Here is a 19,117-nt window from a genome sequence, read left to right on the forward strand (position 1 = left end):
TTCTTGTTATGTGGGTCTTTATATGCATCGTGGATATGTTTACCCTTTCCCTACTCGATGTCAACAGCATTCTAACTCCCAATTGTGACAACCAAAAATCTCCATACACTGCCAAATGTCCTCTGGGGGCAAAACCATCCCCAGTTTAGTGCTCTAGAGTGACACCTGGTATATCATTTTTCTGAGAGGGGAACATTAAATTGGAAAGCTTCAAGCACCTTATTCAAGGAAGTTGTAGGAGAAAAGAAAAGAGACCTTTCTCCATTTGCACAGGGCACCATTACAAAAGAAAAGAGTAGCTGTGGCTTCTCGATGATAATTTTCCATAAGGAAATAAACTAAGTAGGATTCAATTTAAGTTCCCTACCAAAAATTTCAGGTGAGGCTTCAAAAACCACCAGACATTTTAGACTGTACTTCTGGGTGTGGAGAGAAGGCAGTGAAGAATCTATGACTGCCCTGGCTGGTGTGGCTCAGTGGATTGAGCGCCCGCCTGCAAACCAATGGGTCGCTGGTTTGATTTCCGGTTAGGACACTCGCCTGGGTTGCTGGCCTGGTCCCCAGTGGGAGATGCGTGAGAGGCAACCACACACTGATGTTTCTCTCCCTCCCTTTCTCCTTCCCTTCCTCTCTCTCTAAAAATAAATACATAAAACCTTTAAAAACAGAATCTGTAACTGAGTTTCTACTTACATGGCAATGACTTTTGGCCTCTAGTCTAACAACCTAGTGACAAAAGGGGGATAGTTCAAATGACACTCTTCTATATTGCCATTGCTATTGTATAAACGAACATAACCTCCGCTATTCCCTCAATCACCATCAAACATGCACACTAAAGATGTACATGCAAATGTTCAAACAATCCGGGAAAACAAAAAGTTATAAAAGGCATTGACTTCAACATCTACAATGCCAAAAGCTTACCTTTAATGTTTCATAAAACGCAGCTCACTACCCTTAGCAGCTATTCCTTAGTGTTTGCTAATAAGTGAGAAAGCAAACAAACTCAGAATCCTGTGGTAATTACCCAAGACAAAAGCTTTGGCAGAGGAAGAGTGGGGTGGTGTTTGCATGTGAACACACATCAACAACCAGATTTACATTTTCAATATAAGAATATTTTTATCTTTACCTTAACTTCAACTCTGCTTGCTATATTTCACTATTGTTGATTTCACTTTTTCCCTAGGAAACCATACTATAAGTTGTGTGTTAAATAGCCTCCTATATGCCCTGGCTGTGTAGCTCAGTAGGTTGAGCGTGGGCTGAGAATCAAAGGGTCACTGGTTCGATTTCCGGTCAAGGCACATGCCTAGGTTGTGGGACAGGTCCCCAGTAGGGGGCCACATGAGAGGCAACAACCACTGATGTTTCTCTCCCTTTCTTCCTCCCTTCCCCTCTGTCTAAAAATAAATAAATAAAAATCTTTAAATAGCACCCCATAAAGATTGAGCTGGAATGAAAAGTAGATAGTTGACATAAACTATATAGTAAAGTGTCATGTCATGAGCATCGGATTTCCCATCTGTAGAGTGGGCATAAATAAAATTTACTTATAAAGTTTCTGTGAGGGTCAAATAAAGTCCTATGTGGCCAGTATTTGCGCACCTAGAATGCACTCAATAAATTGTTACTATTGCTACTGTTACAACTATTATACACCAACCTCTCTGAAACTCGTTTATTCCTAAAAATCTAGGGAAAAATGCTATTTTTTGGAGAAGAGAAGCTCACTGTGATAAAGCAGGGTGGGGCAAAAGAAAAAGTGAAGATGTGTGTTTTGTTTGAGAATTCTTGTATCAATTACATCTGTATTCAGCAGCTAATAATATGAAATTCAATACTCCTTGATACTGCAAAAAAAAAAAAAAAGGAGAAAAGGTAGAGGAAGAAAAAAAAAACACACAGGAATAATAAGATAGGCCAGAAGGGTTACTTATGATAAGTAATTCTACAATGACAATACTCTCCTAACTCACTCAAGAACAACAGTATTAAGGTCAAATACCTTCCAAAGAAGCTCGGAGTTAGATTTCACTGTTTATCTAACTAATTAAATTCCACTGGAAACAATTTTTCTTCCTAGTAGTTAAAATGTCTGAATTTCCCTAAGAAAATATCAATTCCTTACCAGAAATGTACCCAAGGCAAGTACTCTTCAATTTCTATTTTATGAGGAAATAACGGATAGACAGTTGAAGTTACTGAGAAATATACTTCCAAACACTTCCTTGAAGGGTCCCCAAAATATGTGGCATTAAGAGGGTCGTGATAATGACAACTACAGTTAATTCATAAGCATCCACCCCACAGAGGCCAGGCAGCAACACGTTCACAGTTGCTGGCCTTCATTTGGCTCCTGGTAGGTACATGGGCCAGAAAATGTGTATTGTACAGTCACAAACGTTCCAGTAATTAAATCGATGAAGGCTAGAGGACCTTGGGGGTTCTAGTTCAACACCTTTCATTTTACAGAAGTGCTTAACCTTAGCATTTTGATGTGACAGCTCTCCCAAACCCAAAGCTCCAGATCTCAGGTGCATATGCCACACACACCCTCCAGCAGGGACCAGGGGGCATGGGGCATGGGTCAGACTGCCTGCAATCTCACCTAGCTCTTCCAACTAACTGTTTGTGTGACCTTGAACACCTAAAGTTCAGCGTCTCAATCTCCATCCACATCTGCAAAATAGGAGCCAGAACCCCGAGATCTAGGGCAGTTGGGAAGAGTCTCCGTGATGAGCCATGTTCCAAAGCTCCCGTGATCCCAGGCCTGAGCGCTCCGCTCGCAGCCCTACTGTGCCCGGCGCTCGCAGCACCCACCTGCACATTAGGGAAGGCGGTCTTAAGTAAGTAGTACATCTTGCGGTTGGACAGTACGTCCCCGCTGGTCATCTTGTCGTCGGCTCCCTCGCGCGTCTTCCCCTTGGACTTCTCCTCGAGGACGTTGCTTTCGCGGACGCGCCTCACTTCGTCGCCACCACGGACGGCAGCCAGCACGGACACGGCCAGCATCTCGCGCAGGTCCACGGTGCCGCCGTCGGCCACGGCCATGGGTCCCGCCGCCGCACCGCCAGGCTCGCTGCCCAGGCCGAAAAGACTGAAGCGACCGGCCAGGAAGCCCGAATAGAGGTGGTAAAGGACGCCGAGCCCCAGCAGGCAGAACACGGCCACCCCCAGGGGGGACAGGCGGATGCCCATGGGGGCCATAGCGCCAGAAGGTGAGCACTCCGGACCGCGGCCTTCAAAGGCCTCCCAGCGCACGCCACCGCCGAGCTCCCGGGCCAGGAACCGTGCGTACTACACAGGCGCCCGCTCCCCGGCGCCCGCCCGCCCCATAGCTCCTTCTGGGAAAGATGAGCTGCGCTGCGAAGCACACCTTCGCAGTCCCGCGCGCCCAACTCCCCTGGGCGGCACACCCCGACTCCACTGCGGGCCAGCGGGTCTCCAGTCCACGTTAGCCAACTGCCGGGAGGTGAAAGGGTAGCGTGGGTGTGTATCCGGGTTACGGAAGGGGGCGGGGTGAGAGTAAGGGGCGGGGCAAGAGGGACTCCTCCCTTGGGGCGGGGCGGACGGCTATGTGCCTTTACACGCGTTGGACTGGCTGCCTGTTTTTGTTGGGGTCCCGCGTTATTTCAGTTTTCGAATCACTTCTGGATGTGGCGAAGCTGCTCTCCACACAGGAAAGGATAATGAGTGTCTTGTGAAAATGTAATCTATCTTTGAAAGCTAATGTATGCCTGAAAAAAAGCTATATTGACAGTCTTGACTGTTGAAGAACGAAGGAAAATAAGTCATTTTGAGAGAGGTCTGCAAGCTTTTTTTCTTCAGCGCTTGCCTTTTTAAATTGCTTCTGCGCTCTTGCAGGCAGAACAGGAGGTGAGAGGTGACCGGAGGAATTTTACTTGCTTCTTTATTCTGTTGGCATCTCTTGTCGTAATCTAAATGCTTATGCATTTATATCGGTATGCATCGATATCACGCATTACTTCCACTTGACAGTATAAACCATCCTCTATGTCAGTGATTTTTAACCTTTTTCATTGTATGGCACACCAAAAAATATGTATTTTGCCGATCTGACCCCCTCAAAAGTATAATTTTGATTCATTCACATAGAACGGCTATCGTTGTGTTGGCTGTTGTCTTTTTTTTATTTGACAGTCGAAGGGAAAAGAGGTCAGTGCCCCTGACTACTCAAATACTGCATGTTTTAAAAAGTATTTTCACCCCACCAGTGTTCTGGGAAACACCAGGTGAAAAGCACTGCTTTATATGGCTGAAAAACATGCCCTGATGCTGGGCTTTCATAATGAAAAAACACTCCAGCCTCTTTTCACTTCCAAGGTTAAATACACCTTCCTCCCACAGGTTGAGGAAGGAGAGGAATTGCCTGAGCAAGGACATTTGCTATCAAGGTTGTCCCAGGACATTCTTTCAAACTAGAATACATAATCTTGGGAGTCAATGTAGGCCTTCCAAATGTACTTACAGAAGCATTTAATAGGAACAACTCCCTTCTACTATGCCACTGATCTTAGCAAGAATAGTGAATACTTAAATTTTAAGTAGCATAATTAGTATTGATAAGTTTATCCTCCATCTTAAAAGCAAATATCATGAGGTGTAGTATCATTCTAAAATGTTAGAATATTTATATAAAATGGACTTAAAATGCAGCCTATTTTACTGTTAATAGCCAAAAGTCATTGGTTTTAAGTGGGCTTTAATATTAACAACCTTAAAAACTGTAAGTATACAGAATGCATCCTGAACTTCTATTGCTAAGCAAGTCATTAGAGACAGCCAGATTTTTACCACTTCCTTAGAATTCAGGGCACCTGTAGAATTTGCATATGGTTATACAGATAAATAAACACGTGGTTATACAGATACAATAAACAAAAACTATTGATTGCTTGGTTTCCCTGCCAGCAATCTGTAACCAGTTTAAAAATAATCACAGCACAAAATCCAGTACAAATACAAATCAGTGAACAGTTCCTGGAATGTTGGCAGCACCAGATCTTAGGAAACTGGTACTGTCTTTGTCAGCTTTGGGAGCATCTTCAAAATTAAACAAATCTCCTTTAAGTAGGAGTCTGAAAGTGAAAGTCACCAAATCCAAGAATAAATATAAGGACTAAGGGTTGAAGTATAAAGGCCTGAGTTCAAAAGAACCACCTGAAACTGCACTATGAGACCCGCAAAATGGATGAGTTGGGTAGTAGTTACAAAAATATTAAAAGCATCATTAGAAAACCATTCAGTAAAAATAAACCAAATATTGTTTTCCAAGGATATTGGAAAGAAATCTTAAGCCTTGGTCGCTGTGACACTATACAAAACATCAGTGGGACAACAAGATAGATGCTAAAAGCTCTGGAGCATTAACACTACGATAACGGGATTTAAGAATTGAGGGAGAAAATGCCAAGGCATGTGAGAAGAATGAGAGTGAGTTTAAAGATCATAGTTTTAAGAGGTGCTCTAGTACTAGGTAATAATTGATAAAAGATAACATGTAGCCCTGGTTGGTGTGGCTCAATTGGTTGGAGCGTCATCCTGTAAACTGAAGGTCTCAGGTTCAACTGCTGGTCAGGGTGCATGCCTGTATTGCAGATTTGGTCCGTGGTTAGGAGCATATGACAGGCAACAGATAGATGTTTCTTTCTCATATTGACGTTTCTCCTCCTCTCTCTTCCTCCTTTCCCCTCTCTCTAGGATCAATAAGCATGTCCTCAGGTGAGGATTATTAACAATTTCATGACAAGAAGAAAAAGTTTAATTAATTACATGTGGGACAGTGATATCATCTTAAAACCTCCATAGGAATTTGGAAGAAATTTGCTTTTTTAATAACAAGTTGTTAGAACCTTCAAAAATGTATTTATACTGATGAAAATTATATGAAAGTAAAAGTAAAATAATTTATGAATGTGTGGTTCGTGAATTGAAGCAACCTGGTCTTTCAAAAATAACCTTTTCTCTAGTTGTTGAAGGAGATGAGGACAACCTAATATTTCTTCTGTGTAAATACTGATAGCAATAAAAATTGACATATAGTAACAACTTTTTTAACCACCTTCCACTGATCTGGCTTGCCAGACACTGCTCCCACCATTTGGGTGCTCACACCTAGTAAGGTCAGGTGCTTTTCGAACACCTGACTCTTTTCACTGTCACTAGTCAAACTTTATATACTTTTTGAGTTAGTTTTATTTCAACCTCATTTTGCCATTGTGGTTATTATTATAAATATATATAAGTTAAATATTATGTAAAATAACTAAGTGTGAGTGTAAATATAAAGCTGACAGCTTTAGATTACTTGATAAAGGCAAGTTGGTAAAAACAAAAATTGCCATCAAATTAGGTTTGGAGAAAACATTTTTGCTGATTGTGAAGAAAATGAATCAAAAGTTCAAACCAATGATGAAAGCAAATTGCTTGACTTAAAACAACTGAAGCTGGTCATCCTAAATGATGTATTACTTATATGATTGAAGTAGATGAATGAATAAAAAGATGAAGAAGGTGGGGTATATATACAATGGAATATTATTCAGCCCAAAAAAAAGAGAATGAAATCTTGTTACTTGTGACAACATGGATGGACCTTGAGGTCATTATGCTAAGTGAAAAAAAAAAGAGACAGAGAAGGACAAATACCATATGATCTCACTTATTAAATGGAAACTAAAAAAACAAAATACAAATAAAAATACAGATACAGACCTACAGATATAGCAAAATAGCTGATGATTGTCAAGTAGGAGTGTGTAGAATGGAAATAAAACTTTTTTAAGTCACATATTGAATAGTTCCATTTATATTAACATCCAGAATAGGTAAATCCACAGAGAAAAAAAGTAGATTAGTGACTGCAAGAAACTGGTGGGTGGGTGGTTGGGTAGGGAATACAGAGTGACTGCAAATGCACCCAGAGCTTCTTTGTGAGGTGATGAAAAGTTCTGAATATAGAAAATGTTTATGAAAAAAAGGAACTGCAAGTAGTGAATATACTCAGAGAAAAGTCCTTGCCTTATGCTACAAGATAGGCAAACGATAATATATGGACATCCTTTACGTGTTTAAGATGTGTAGGTTTTCCATAATTTCCCACATTAACTGTGTTTTCTCAATTAACTGACCCACTCTAGTCCGGATTGCACCCAACAAAGGACCTCTCCTAAATGGGTTTTGCTACCTTTCTACAAATACCATCTTTCTTTATACTCTCCATATTATGCGAAATAAATAGTACCCATTAATGAAATTATTAACATCTTAAATGATGAAGATATTTTGGTTTGTCTGAATGACCCCTGACCCCCAAATTTACCTTGGAGAAACTCTGTATATGTGTGTGTGTGTGTGTGTGTGTGTGTGTGTGTGTGTGTGTGTGAGAGAGAGAGAGAGAGAGAGAGAGAGAGAGAGAGAGAGAGAGATCTGCCAGTTAGTTTTCCTGTATTTTTCTCCCCAGGTGCTTTAGGGGGACAATATAATTAATCAAAGGTTCAATGAACTTATGGCATTTCTTCATGTTTAAATAATAAACTTCCAAAAAGAGTATTATTTGTTGCCTTCCCTTAAATGATTCAATCCTATAAACACAATAATTCCATGTTTTAACAGACCAGTGATATGGTATTTGGTTCTGTCATTACAGTTGTATCTTTGGCAGCACATAAAATTTTGGGGACAATGGTTTTCATATGTTAGGATTGTGGATGTTCTATTTCTAATATATGATCTACATTCATTCTTAAAATTGTTTTCCCCCTAGATTTAGAAATATTCAACTAAATGGGTAATTTTTTTCAATTAATATAAAATAATTATTTTAGCATTATGAAGTTTTATTGTGGTCCTGGCCTTAGCAACAATAATAGTGAATACTTATTAAATAAAGGCAATGTTGTAGGTACCTACAATAGAAAACTACATATAACTTTTAGCCTAAAAAATTATAATCACTCTAAGCTATGTGACCAACATGAACTCAGAGAGGTATTTTACATATCATTATATCTCTGACATGACTCAGATCCTGTTTCGTATGCAAACTCAGTAAATACTTATTGAACTGGACTTTTAAAACTAGTTTTAACAAAATTTTGCCTATCATGTAAAGGGTTTTTAAAAATATTGAACTTAACAAATACATTAAAGACCCAACATTTATTTTGAGTGTTCAAAACATTTGTTTCACAAACATGTAAGTCAGCTGAAATAAATATTTGCATTGTAGCCATCAAGATGTCAAATATTTGTTAATTTTTGTGTGTGCTTTTTATTTAACTCAGTGCTTGACAAAGCATCAATTAATTCAGTCAGTGATATAAAATTTGCCACATTTTATTCTGTCATATGAATTCATATTACACATTTTGAACACTATCTACCTTAAACCCAAGTTAAAATTATGTTCTTAAAACTCCATTAGGTTAAAAAATACAGCAAAGTATCTAAAATGTTCTAGTCTTCAAAAAGTAATACTTGAATGGATTCACCAACCATGAGTAGAGTATGTAGTCTGTGGAATTATGTTCATAATTTACAGTTGACCCTTAAACAGCATGGGTTTGAACTGTACGTGTTCATGTATATGTGGCTTTTTTCAGTACATATATTAGAAATTTTCATGAGGGGGACTTGTGACAATTAAAAACTGGCAGATGAATCTTACTGTTTTCTTAATAACATTTTCTTTTTTCTAGTTTATTATAAAAATAAAGCATATAATATATATAACATACAAAATATATGTTAATCTACTGTCTCATGCTATCAGTAAGGATTTCAGTCAACAGTAGGCTATTAGAAAGGTTTTTGGGCCCTGGCTGGTGTGGCTCAGTGGATTGAGCACTGGCCTGCAAAACAAAGGGTTGTTAGTTCAATTCCCAGTCAGGGCACATGCCTGGGTTTTGGGCCAGGTCCCCAGTAGGAGGCATGTGAGAGCCAGCCACACATTGATGTTTCTCTCCCTCTATTTCTCCCTCCCTTTCCCCCTCTCTAAAAATAAATAAATAAAATCTTTTAAAAAAGAAAAGTTTTTGCAGAATCAAAAGTGGATTTTCGACTGCAAGGGGATTGTTCAAGGGTCAACTGTATATTATAGAAGGACTCTAACATAATACATACTGCTAGTGCACAGATTTGGGTATTATGTAAACCATGTCATGTGCTCAGAATGTAAGAACTAAATGTATTTAGTAATATGCCAATGGTTCTCAACTTTTTTCCAATGTAAAAGATAACAAAAATTTTTTACATGTAGGCATAACAGAGAAAAACTTCACTAAACACTGTTTACCCTTACAGCATGAAATATACTTTTATATTTTATACTCCCCAAATTCGGGAGAGAATTCTCTGTGACTGTTTCTGCTTGTTTTTTCAGCATAGACGCTCCCTTTTCAAGGATGTTGTATTTGCAGGAATGTTTGCTCTACAAACATCCTTGAATGACACAGATGGTATCTCCCTCCAGAGGAAGGGACACATGTCTTATGTATATCAGGCAAACTTACCACAATTATAAATGATTTAAGTTTCCTATGCTGAAAGTTCTCCTGGAATGCAAGCCCCCCCATGCATGAGTCTCAACCCTTTTATACCCTGTGAGAATTGGGGCTTGAAAACCAGATACAAATGCTGACACCGTGAATACCACAGTTGCTTTGTCTCTGAGCCAGGATACTTGTGGCTTCTGCCAGCATCCACACAACTGACAGGCTAACATGTTAGCTGCAAGTAGGGTAAAATCTCAGACCCTTCAGAGCTCCTGTCAATTACAATTCCCATATCATCAATTAAGTCATAAAGCCAACTTTCCCAATTTATTTCTTCATCTTAATTGCAAACCAAATAGAAAAAATATATATTTTTGCAGCTTCAACTTACTAATACCTTATTATGCAACCAGGTCTTCTAGAAGCACATATTCTTTTAGCAGAATGAAGTCTCTTCCTCATCTGTCTTTATGCATGAGCATGATTCAGTCCGAGAGCCTCCTGCCTGTCCTTGAGGTATTCATAGTTAGAAAAGACAAAAGACACTCAGATTACTCTAGGTGACGAGTATTTATTTAAGAATTCAGGCAGTAATGAGGAACCCTAGGAACATACTCAGCAACTTAGAGACATTCTGTGTCTCAGTGCTTCTAAAACTGTAATGTTCAGCAGATTGTAATGTGCTTCAAGATGACTCATAGTCATATAGAGTACAAAGCAACTCCAGTGACCCATTTTTTCTTTCATGTCTCATGCTCACACCACCACTAGGATCTCTGATTGTGTAACACATACTGACAGTGTTTCACCCCAAGTTATTTGTGTCATGCTATAGTTCTTAGATACATCTCTGTGGGTATCTTTGGCTCTGGTCGAATCATTCAGCCAGGTTAGCAGGGTTACTTTCATTTGAATTCTCTACACGTGGTAAAAGCCATAGCTACTGAGGAAGAATAGCCTGATGTTGTTTTCCTTTGAAGAGCTCCAGGGCAGATACAGCCATCATTGTCCCACTTATTTGAGTTCCTCAAGTAACATCTTAACATCCTTGATAAATGATAAAGCTACAAACACCTGCCAGGTGAACAACAATCAGCAAATTCTAGAAGTTAAAGCACTAGAGAGATAATTCAGCTCCATCTCTTGACTTTATTGGTGAGTAAACTGAGTTCTCCAAAGCTGGATCAGGAACCATGGTCTCCCATTTTCTGCTCAACATAATTCCTACCTCATGCTTGGATATGGGCAACATCACCCTCCTTGGGAAGGCAGTAGGAGTGCTGACTTGGGCTTTCAGCTCCTGCCAAGTGTCTGTTCCATGGTGTGGCACATTTTCTCTCTTTCTCTCTCCTCCACTCAATTGAATCACTTTAGATTTGCATATGATCTGATTCACATTGCAACTTTCCTCACTTTTTGAATGCTTCAAATAATACCATTTAATTTTAAATATTCTCTCATTTCTACTTCATGAATGACTTATTACCACGAACAACTCTGAGAAACAAATTCCCAGGTTTTATACGCTGAACATTTTTCAATCCTGGTCTCAGATCACTGTCTCCAGGTGGCTTCCTGACCAAAGAATAAGCTCCCTGGTTTTTGTGTATGCTTGCATAGCAGATAGCCCTTGTATGTATCTCATGCTATTGTCACTACCTGAATACCTGGCTACCTTCTGTATTGGACTTGTGGGCTCCTTGTAGGCAAGACCCACATCTTATTCTGGTGTGGCATCCCAGAACCTGGCATTATTCTTGCCTTGACCCATGTTCAAAAAGTGGTTTATAATGCATTTTGACCCCACCATATCTACAATGCCATTGCCTATCCCCCATACTCTTTTCTGAACCTCATTCATTACTTTTTATTTCTTCTTACTCCATAGATTAATAGAATAAGTGTAACAATCTTTCAGACACAAAATCTTATCAAAATCTAGCTAGCTGAAGGTAATAGGAAGAAAAATTGCACATCTAGTTTCAACTGTGCCTTTCTTCCCCTTTAAGTTTGGAGTTCTGTGACTCAGCCTCTGAAAAGACATCAGTGATAGTGACATATCTTTGGAAACATGGAATAAATATGTATTTGATGTACATAGATCAAGTCAACAAAGATAGTGAGTCCAGCTGATGGCTCCTAGTAAGTGGGCAAAAGGGAGATGGATTTTAATGATTCCTGATTCTTCAGGATACCTAGTAGGAAATGATCAGAAAAGTGCAATTACTGTGTAGATTGAGAACAAGAAGCCCTTGGGGACATTCACATGTCTATGCTCACATCCCTCTTCATAATGAAGGAAGGGGCCAACTGTGCAGAAGGCAGGGCTGGGAGGAGGGAGCTGGCAGCAGGGAGCCCTTCCATAGCATGATTGTGGGACTGCTCACCTGACTCTATACAGCAGACAAAATTCAGCAAATAGAACAGTTAGAATTTGTGAATTTTATTATATATAGATTATACCTCAGGCTGATTTTTTAGAAGGAAGGAGGGAAGGGGAAGAAACCAAGTTAAGAAATAGATTCCACATACAATGTTAATGAAACTCTCTGGAGACAAAATAGGGTAGAGGGGCGGAGCTCACATCCACATTTCTGCCAAGATCATGATATGCTGTAACTGCATGTCCCAGCAAGATGATCCTAGTGTAATGTTTTAAGAAGATAAGAAATGCCTTCTATTCCTATGTAGCACAGTCTGCAGGCCCATTCTCCCCACTGACTTGTAAAGGTAAAATATCAAATAAAGGAGAAAAGACATCCTTTCCGCTAATCCAACTAGAATGCAGATGACTAGGGAATGGCAAATTGATGTACTTCTTGAAGGAGTACGTGGCAAATAGGCATAAATGATCAGGACCAAGTTTGCAGTCTGGCTGGATTTGTGACCTAAGGTCCTTCAAAGAATGACCTGGATAAGGGGAAACAGAGTGACATTTAAAAGTGAAATCACATGTGGATGTCAATCATAGCAAGACTGCAATAGAAAGAGGGGTAAATGCACACTTCCTAGACTAGAGCACTTAAGGCAGGCTTCAGTCAAAGCTGAGATGTCCAGGAAAGGGGTCCTGTGACTGTGGCTGAAGAAAGAACAAATATTTGAAAGAAAAATCAAGTTTGTTTTCCCTTAACAGTTTGAGATTGTAAGATTGGGTGCATCTTTTGTTTGCCACCGAAGCTGTTTTCCCTTCTGCTGTGCACCCTCCTGCCCTTCTCTGCCTAGCCAAGTCTAAGCAGTCCTCCGAGCCCATGAAGTTGGCCCTCTTCCCATGCCAGCCTACTCTCATCAGCCCATCCTCTGAATGTCTATTGTACTCCAAACCTTTACTGTTCAGTTTAGCACTGCTCTGTCTTCCTAATTATTTATGCACAATATTCACTCCAATCCACCGACATGACCTAGTCTCATGCAATCAAAGAAACACAGTCTAGCAGCCAAAAGGTTGTTTTCCTCAAATGCTTATTCTTTACTAGCATTTCTCACACTGTGAAGGCCACACTTTTCTATGTACTTTCCTCAGACACTTGGTCCATATTGTGTTCCCTGTGCTAGTTTGTTTGAGGAAGGTCCTTTCTCAAGGACAAAGGACTCCGGGTCAGGTTGCCATGATCCATTGACCTTGGACTGGCTGAGACTGGGGGGCTTCTTGGATTTGCACACCAAGTTACCCTGCAGGGAGGGGCAGGCTGCCCCCTGCTTCCTTTCCTCATGCTTGCTCCCTTTGTGAGGCTTTTGTTTTTGGCCTCTGGGCCTCTGTCCTGTGGTTGCTGGGGAATTCCCCTTGACCAAGGATGACATCACCTTCTACCACTTCCCTCCAGGAGCCCTGGCCTCAAAGCCATCTCCCCACCCTGTTTACATTGCCTGTCCTGACCAACCTAACTAGGCAGTGCCAGCTGGCACAGGTTTGCTTTTCACTAAATGTGTTTTATATTAAAGTTATCTGTTTTATTTATTGGAATGATTAGTTAGTTCTCAAGCTTGTAATCTAGTTTTTCTTTATAACTTCCTCAGCACCTGGCACAGACCTGGCCAGATGACTGATTACATGATGCTTTATGCCTGGGAAAACAGAGAGGGGCAATGCCCAGTTGCATTAACCGTATGTAACAGGACTGTTTAAACTAGGATAGTGTTAAAAATGAAAAAGTCATACAAGCATAAACAGCCATAAACCAAAACTCCTGAGCTGAGGCATGTGGCGATTGTACTTTTAACCCCAAGGTGGTCCATTGCATACTCAAGTAATTTTAGCCAGGCTTGATGGCCATCCTGTCACACTGAAATGCTGTTGTCAGTTCTTCACGGCCAGTGTCCACTTGGATGTTTAGAGCACATGGCATGTCAGTTGTTAAAAATTTTAAACATCGTCACCATTTAGAATGATCTGTCTTTTATGAAACCAAAATTTATGACTTAACGCATTGGTTCTAAGCTTCTCTCTTTGAACTGTGCAAAGGCAATTTAATTCTCCAGCACACATTAGGCACACAGCATCCACTTAAATATTGAAGATGGCTATTTGGTGAAGCACTGCTAAACTTGAAATCAACATAAGATTTTAAAAATACTATTATAGCTCAATTAAGAAATTAAATGTACAAAACCCCCCAACCCCCCAAAATAGAAGAAGATATCAATGTATACTGATTGATCTTTTAAATTAGAAATAATTTTCTTAGATTAAAACACATTGGAAAAAAATGGAAGAGTTTAAAATTTTTAAATACACTACAATTTAAAGTTTCTATTAACAGAATAATAAATAATAACAAAGTCAAAGAAATATTTGGCATAATTATGTCATACAAATCAATAGGGAAACACTAAGACAAATTGGCCAACTTATGTAAAAAATAATTCACAAATGTGGAAATATAAGTGGTTAATAAATAAACTTGGAAAAATGGTCAACCTCACTAATAATCAGATACGCAGTTTAGACAAAACAAGATACTAAATGCTAAAGGTTTGATAAAACATGGATTCTTAGGCATTTCCCAGGGGCAGAACAATATTAAGAAACGATTTAGCATATGTATGAGGAGACTATGCCTGTAGATAGTGCTTTGATTCAATGAATTGAAAAAAAAAAACTTCTGCACGCAAATATATATCCCAATGCCATTTACAGTATGGAAAACTTGGAAGCTTTCTAAATCTTCAGCAGCAAGTGAGTCAAAGAGCATTTCTAATAGACCATTTTTCTTCTCCCTCACCTTCAGCTCAGAGGACCAAAGAGTGAAAAGTTGGTGAAGAAACCAACAAAGACAGCTGCGTCAAGTGTGAGAGCCACACGCAGAGACGCCACTCACAGGCACCTGCAGGAAGGGGTGAGCCAGAAGGAAGAGAATGAGGATGACTGTACAGCTGGGCAGTCAGTCCCCTTCAAAGAAAGTGAAGACTGAAACGTGTCCTCGGAAACCTGTTGGTTTTGTGGTGAATGCCAATAATACAATGAGGAGGTGGGAATGAACTAGGACATAGTACAGGTTTTATCTGAGAGAACTGATATCGAATCTTGGAGTTTGTGCCAACATCATTCATCTCTTTAATGGTGATAACACAATTCCCTTCATTGTACATTATTGAAAAGAGCTCATTAATAATCGTGGCACTGATTACTTGAGAGAAGTTTAACAAACCTAGGGAAGCTATGGGCTGTTGCAAAGATTTGTAGTACAATCCAGAAAATTAAGAAGGAGGGGAAGATGTGTGAATGCTTGTTAAGACCCTTGCTGAACTGCAAAACTTTTGAAGAACTAGAAAGTGTCACCTCCATATACAAGGGGGTATCCCCCCAAAACTGCAATTATCTTCTGGAAGACAGGACCCTTGTAGTACAGGCTTCCACCACTAGGTGAGTGTTTTGGGAACCCATCTGCATCAGTGTACCAGCTGGCGTTGTTGTGAGAGGCTGCATCTGTCTTCAGTGAATTTTTTTTTGAAGACTCTTTCAATGTGTTTTCCCATTTCATAATGGGTGATTTATGAGTACACCTGCCCACACTGTGCTGAGTGTCCAGAAGTTTTTGACCAAAACTGGCATGACCCCCATGCCCTACCCTTCCTATTCACCCAATCTCATCCCAAATGACTTCTTTTTGTTTCCTTGGGTAAAAAAAGCCCTCAAAGGGAAACAGTTTGCTGATGTGGAAGAGGCAAGACAAAATATGGCAGAAGCACTAAAAGGCATCAAAAGTGACAAGCTCAAAAAGTTTTTTGAGCAGTGGAAAAAAATGTCTTGATAGGTGTATTGCATCAAATGGAGAGTACTTTGAAGGTGACTAAAGTTTAAATGTGTAAGACTAAGTACACAATTTTTAGTAAATAAATTCTGTTTTTTTAGGTCCCCTCTCCTTGTAAAACTTGGAGCAAAGTTATCAAAGCCCAATGAGAAAGGCAGTTTAGATTGGAGGAAGCAGCCAGGACACTGCTTGAGAATCCACAGAAGTTCAATCTGCTGTCTAACATTCAACTGAAGGTATAAAGGCTTTTGACACTCTAGGACATTGAAATAGGAGTGCAGCATATTTTAGCAGGCATGATTGCTAAAGACAGATATACACATGACTTCAAAAGGAAATTGTGCCCCAATACATATATTTCTATTCCATCATCTCCAGCAAAGTGTCCTTTAAAAAAGTAAATGAGAAAGATAATGATAAGTTTCACCTCTACCAGAATTTTTTCATGCAACATGAAAACTATTCAACATCATCAGATTTTGTCAATTAACTGTGGAGAAAACTTGAATATACTACAGTCAAGGTCAACACTCTTGATGGAGTTAAGAATGAATTCTGCCCAGCCAGTGTGGCTTAGTTGGTTGGGTATTGTCCCACAAACCAAATGCTTGCTGGTTCGATTTCCATCAGGGCACATGGTGGGTTGTGGGTTTAGTCCCCTGTTGGGGGGCAAACAACAGGAAAATGATCCATGTTTCTCTCCCTCTCTTTTTTTCCTCCCTTCTCTTCTCTCTAAAAATAAATAAATGAAATCTTTTTTTAAAAAAAAGACTGAATTCTGTAGGTGCTGCATCCAAAACAAGTGAAGACCATGTCACTTTGCAAGACGGGAGTCAATGAAGATCTTACGCAAGTCAATGGATGATTCTTTTAAATGACTTGTTTATCCTCTCTACTGTAGAGAATTCAGAGCCAAACTAACATTAGATGCAGAGAAGGAGTCAGTAATGATGTTTGGATGGAAACTTTGTCAGCTCCTCTTAAACCTTGTTCCAGGGCTTATGGATCTTGGTTACAAACATGGTTGCAAATTAGCTATAATTTCTCTTACCAGCCAGATGCATTATACTATGTGGTTTGCTTGCATTGTGGACAAGGCTTCAAAGAGGCAGAGAAAATGAAAACGCTTTTGCTGGATTTCAACAGCAGCATGGTGGTGATTGGAAATGGAACTGCTTGCTGGGAAACAGGGAAACAGAAGCTTACTCTGCTGACATGGTCATGAAAAATTACTTTGCACTATTGGATGTTGTCCAGCGTATGGTCAGTGAAGCAGGAGCATTAGCTTACAGTGTCAGCCCTGTAGCTAACAAATAGATGCCGGGACTGGACTCTAATTTGAGGAGTGCAGTTTCCGTAGCAAGATGTATAGAAGATCCATTAGTTGAGCTGGTGAAAACTGAGTGAGACATGTTAGAGTTGGAATGTGTCAGCACGATGCCTCCCAGGCATTCCTCAGGACAACACCGGACAGTGCTGGAGAAGAGTGTGTCAGCTTTGTGGGAGTAGATGTTAACATTTGTTCAGAAGTCTTGTTAAGGCATATTGTAAGACTTGGTGCTAACTGAGCCAAAAATACTCATAGTATTGAACGGCAAGAGAAAAATGGGCCCTTCAGCAACTGAGAACATCTGAAGAAAGTGAAAGGACTGGACCCAAACTCTTTCCAAAAGTGTGCTGGCTTCATCAGAATTATCCAGCATCATATTAAAAAATCTGGCAGTAGTCAGCAACTGAATCTGCAGACCCAAGTCAGGGAGTTGCTGTGACCTCTCCTGCAGGTGTGAGGTCACAAATGAGAAGCAGGGCAAGAAGAGCAAAACCCTAGCAAATGCTGAACTGAATCCAGATCCTTTGGACCCAACTTGTATCCACCTGAAATCATGTGATGTAGCGACAAGGTTTTTTATCATACATTGAAGAAACACTGTGTGAGAGTGGAAAGCCTGAAATGCAAGCAAAAGTAAAGTCCATTCCTTGAAAAGGAAGGAATAGAGAAAATGGCAGAAAGATTACAAACAATTGCACTTACCTCACAGATCATCTTAGGTGATTCCAACCAGCCTGAAAGCTTTGACTTTCAAACGGATTTTGATAAACTCAATTTTGAGAGAAGCATAGTCGGCTTGTCAGATTTGAAGGTTGGGCAATTCTTTTTTTTTTAAAAGACCAAAGGGCTTTTTAAAAAAATATTTATTTAATTTTTTAGAGAGAGGGGAAGGGAGGGAGAAAGAGAGGGAGAGAAACATCAATGTGTGGTTGCTTCTCACTTGGCCCCAACTGGGAACCTGGCCTGTGACCCAGGCACATGCCCTGACTGGGAATCAAACTGGTGATCCTTTGGTTCCCAGCCCTCACTCAACCCACTGAGCTACACCAGCCAGGTGGGGGCAATTCTTACAGGCAAAGTTGAGAATGCCACTTTGGAATTTTTGTGGATATAGGAGTGGGGAAAGTGGGGCTGGTTCCCATAGGAAATATAACAGAGGCAAAACTTTCTAACATGAAGAAGAGAAGGAGTCTGGACTGGGGCCCTGGAGAAAGAGTGGAATTTCAAGTACTCAACATCGACCCCCCCACTCCTTGAGCCCAGATCTAGGATTGCTCTGGAAATCATTCAAATGATTGATTCAAGTGGCCCACTGAAAGCCAAACATTTATGTTATTTTTTCATTTCCACAGATTGGCAATAATATGTCAGATGTTTGTGACTTCTAGAGAGCAGATGAGAAAGAATTCATTTAACGTCAGAAGTATTTTCTGAACATTTCCTTATTTTTCTTTCTAAAATGAATAGAAAGCTGCTAGTTTGATTTCCTTTCCTCTTAAAGAAAACAACTAATAGGCATCCTTATGTAGCTCTACATAGTAACAATTTTCTGACAAAAATTTTACCTTTTGTAACTTACTTTTGACTCTTTTTGCATTTTGTATAAGAGATTATTTCACTTCTACTTGTCATCTTGTCTGGCTGGTCTTACGTGGAATTGTCTTCTTGACTTGAATTGTACAGTGTTTATTCTCCCTTTTTATAGATTTTTAAAAATCAGAACTTTGGAATTTGATTCTTGATATTCCCTTGCCAAGAAAACCAAAAAATATACCAATAAAACAGATCTAGATGTGTTTGTAACCATCAAGTGGATGACTTAAAATTTTTTTAGACAGATACATGTACTGATCACTTCAATGAAGTTTTGTGGACAGTGAAAAAAATAGGTATAAAGGGCTTCGATTAGTGCCTATTTACAATCAGCACTAAGTAAATTTTAGTGTTTATACTAAGAACTTAATATTTCTGTGTGTGAATGAGTAAATCATTCCTAATTTAACTTTAGGTTGTCTTGT

The 19,117-nt window shown here is 39.7% G+C and overlaps 1 protein-coding gene and 1 pseudogene across 1 annotated transcript in view; one reads left to right on the plus strand and one right to left on the minus strand.

The window, feature by feature from the left end:
* Window positions 1-3,481, minus strand: part of BPNT2 (3'(2'), 5'-bisphosphate nucleotidase 2) — a 35,443-nt gene extending 31,962 nt beyond the window's left edge. Inside the window, exon 1 of the mRNA XM_045861042.1 lies at window positions 2,827-3,481. Coding sequence (XP_045716998.1) covers window positions 2,827-3,213 — 387 coding nt within the window. The 5' untranslated portion in view covers window positions 3,214-3,481. The remainder of the gene's footprint in view (window positions 1-2,826) is intronic.
* A 6,520-nt stretch (window positions 3,482-10,001) lies between these two features.
* On the plus strand, window positions 10,002-18,841 carry LOC123833235 (annotated as a pseudogene).
* Window positions 18,842-19,117: the final 276 nt, after the last annotated feature.

This window comes from Phyllostomus hastatus, unplaced genomic scaffold (assembly GCF_019186645.2).
Source record: "Phyllostomus hastatus isolate PE091 unplaced genomic scaffold, TTU_PhHast_1.1 phas_scaffold_21, whole genome shotgun sequence".
In the NCBI taxonomy this organism is placed as follows: domain Eukaryota; kingdom Metazoa; phylum Chordata; class Mammalia; order Chiroptera; family Phyllostomidae; genus Phyllostomus; species Phyllostomus hastatus.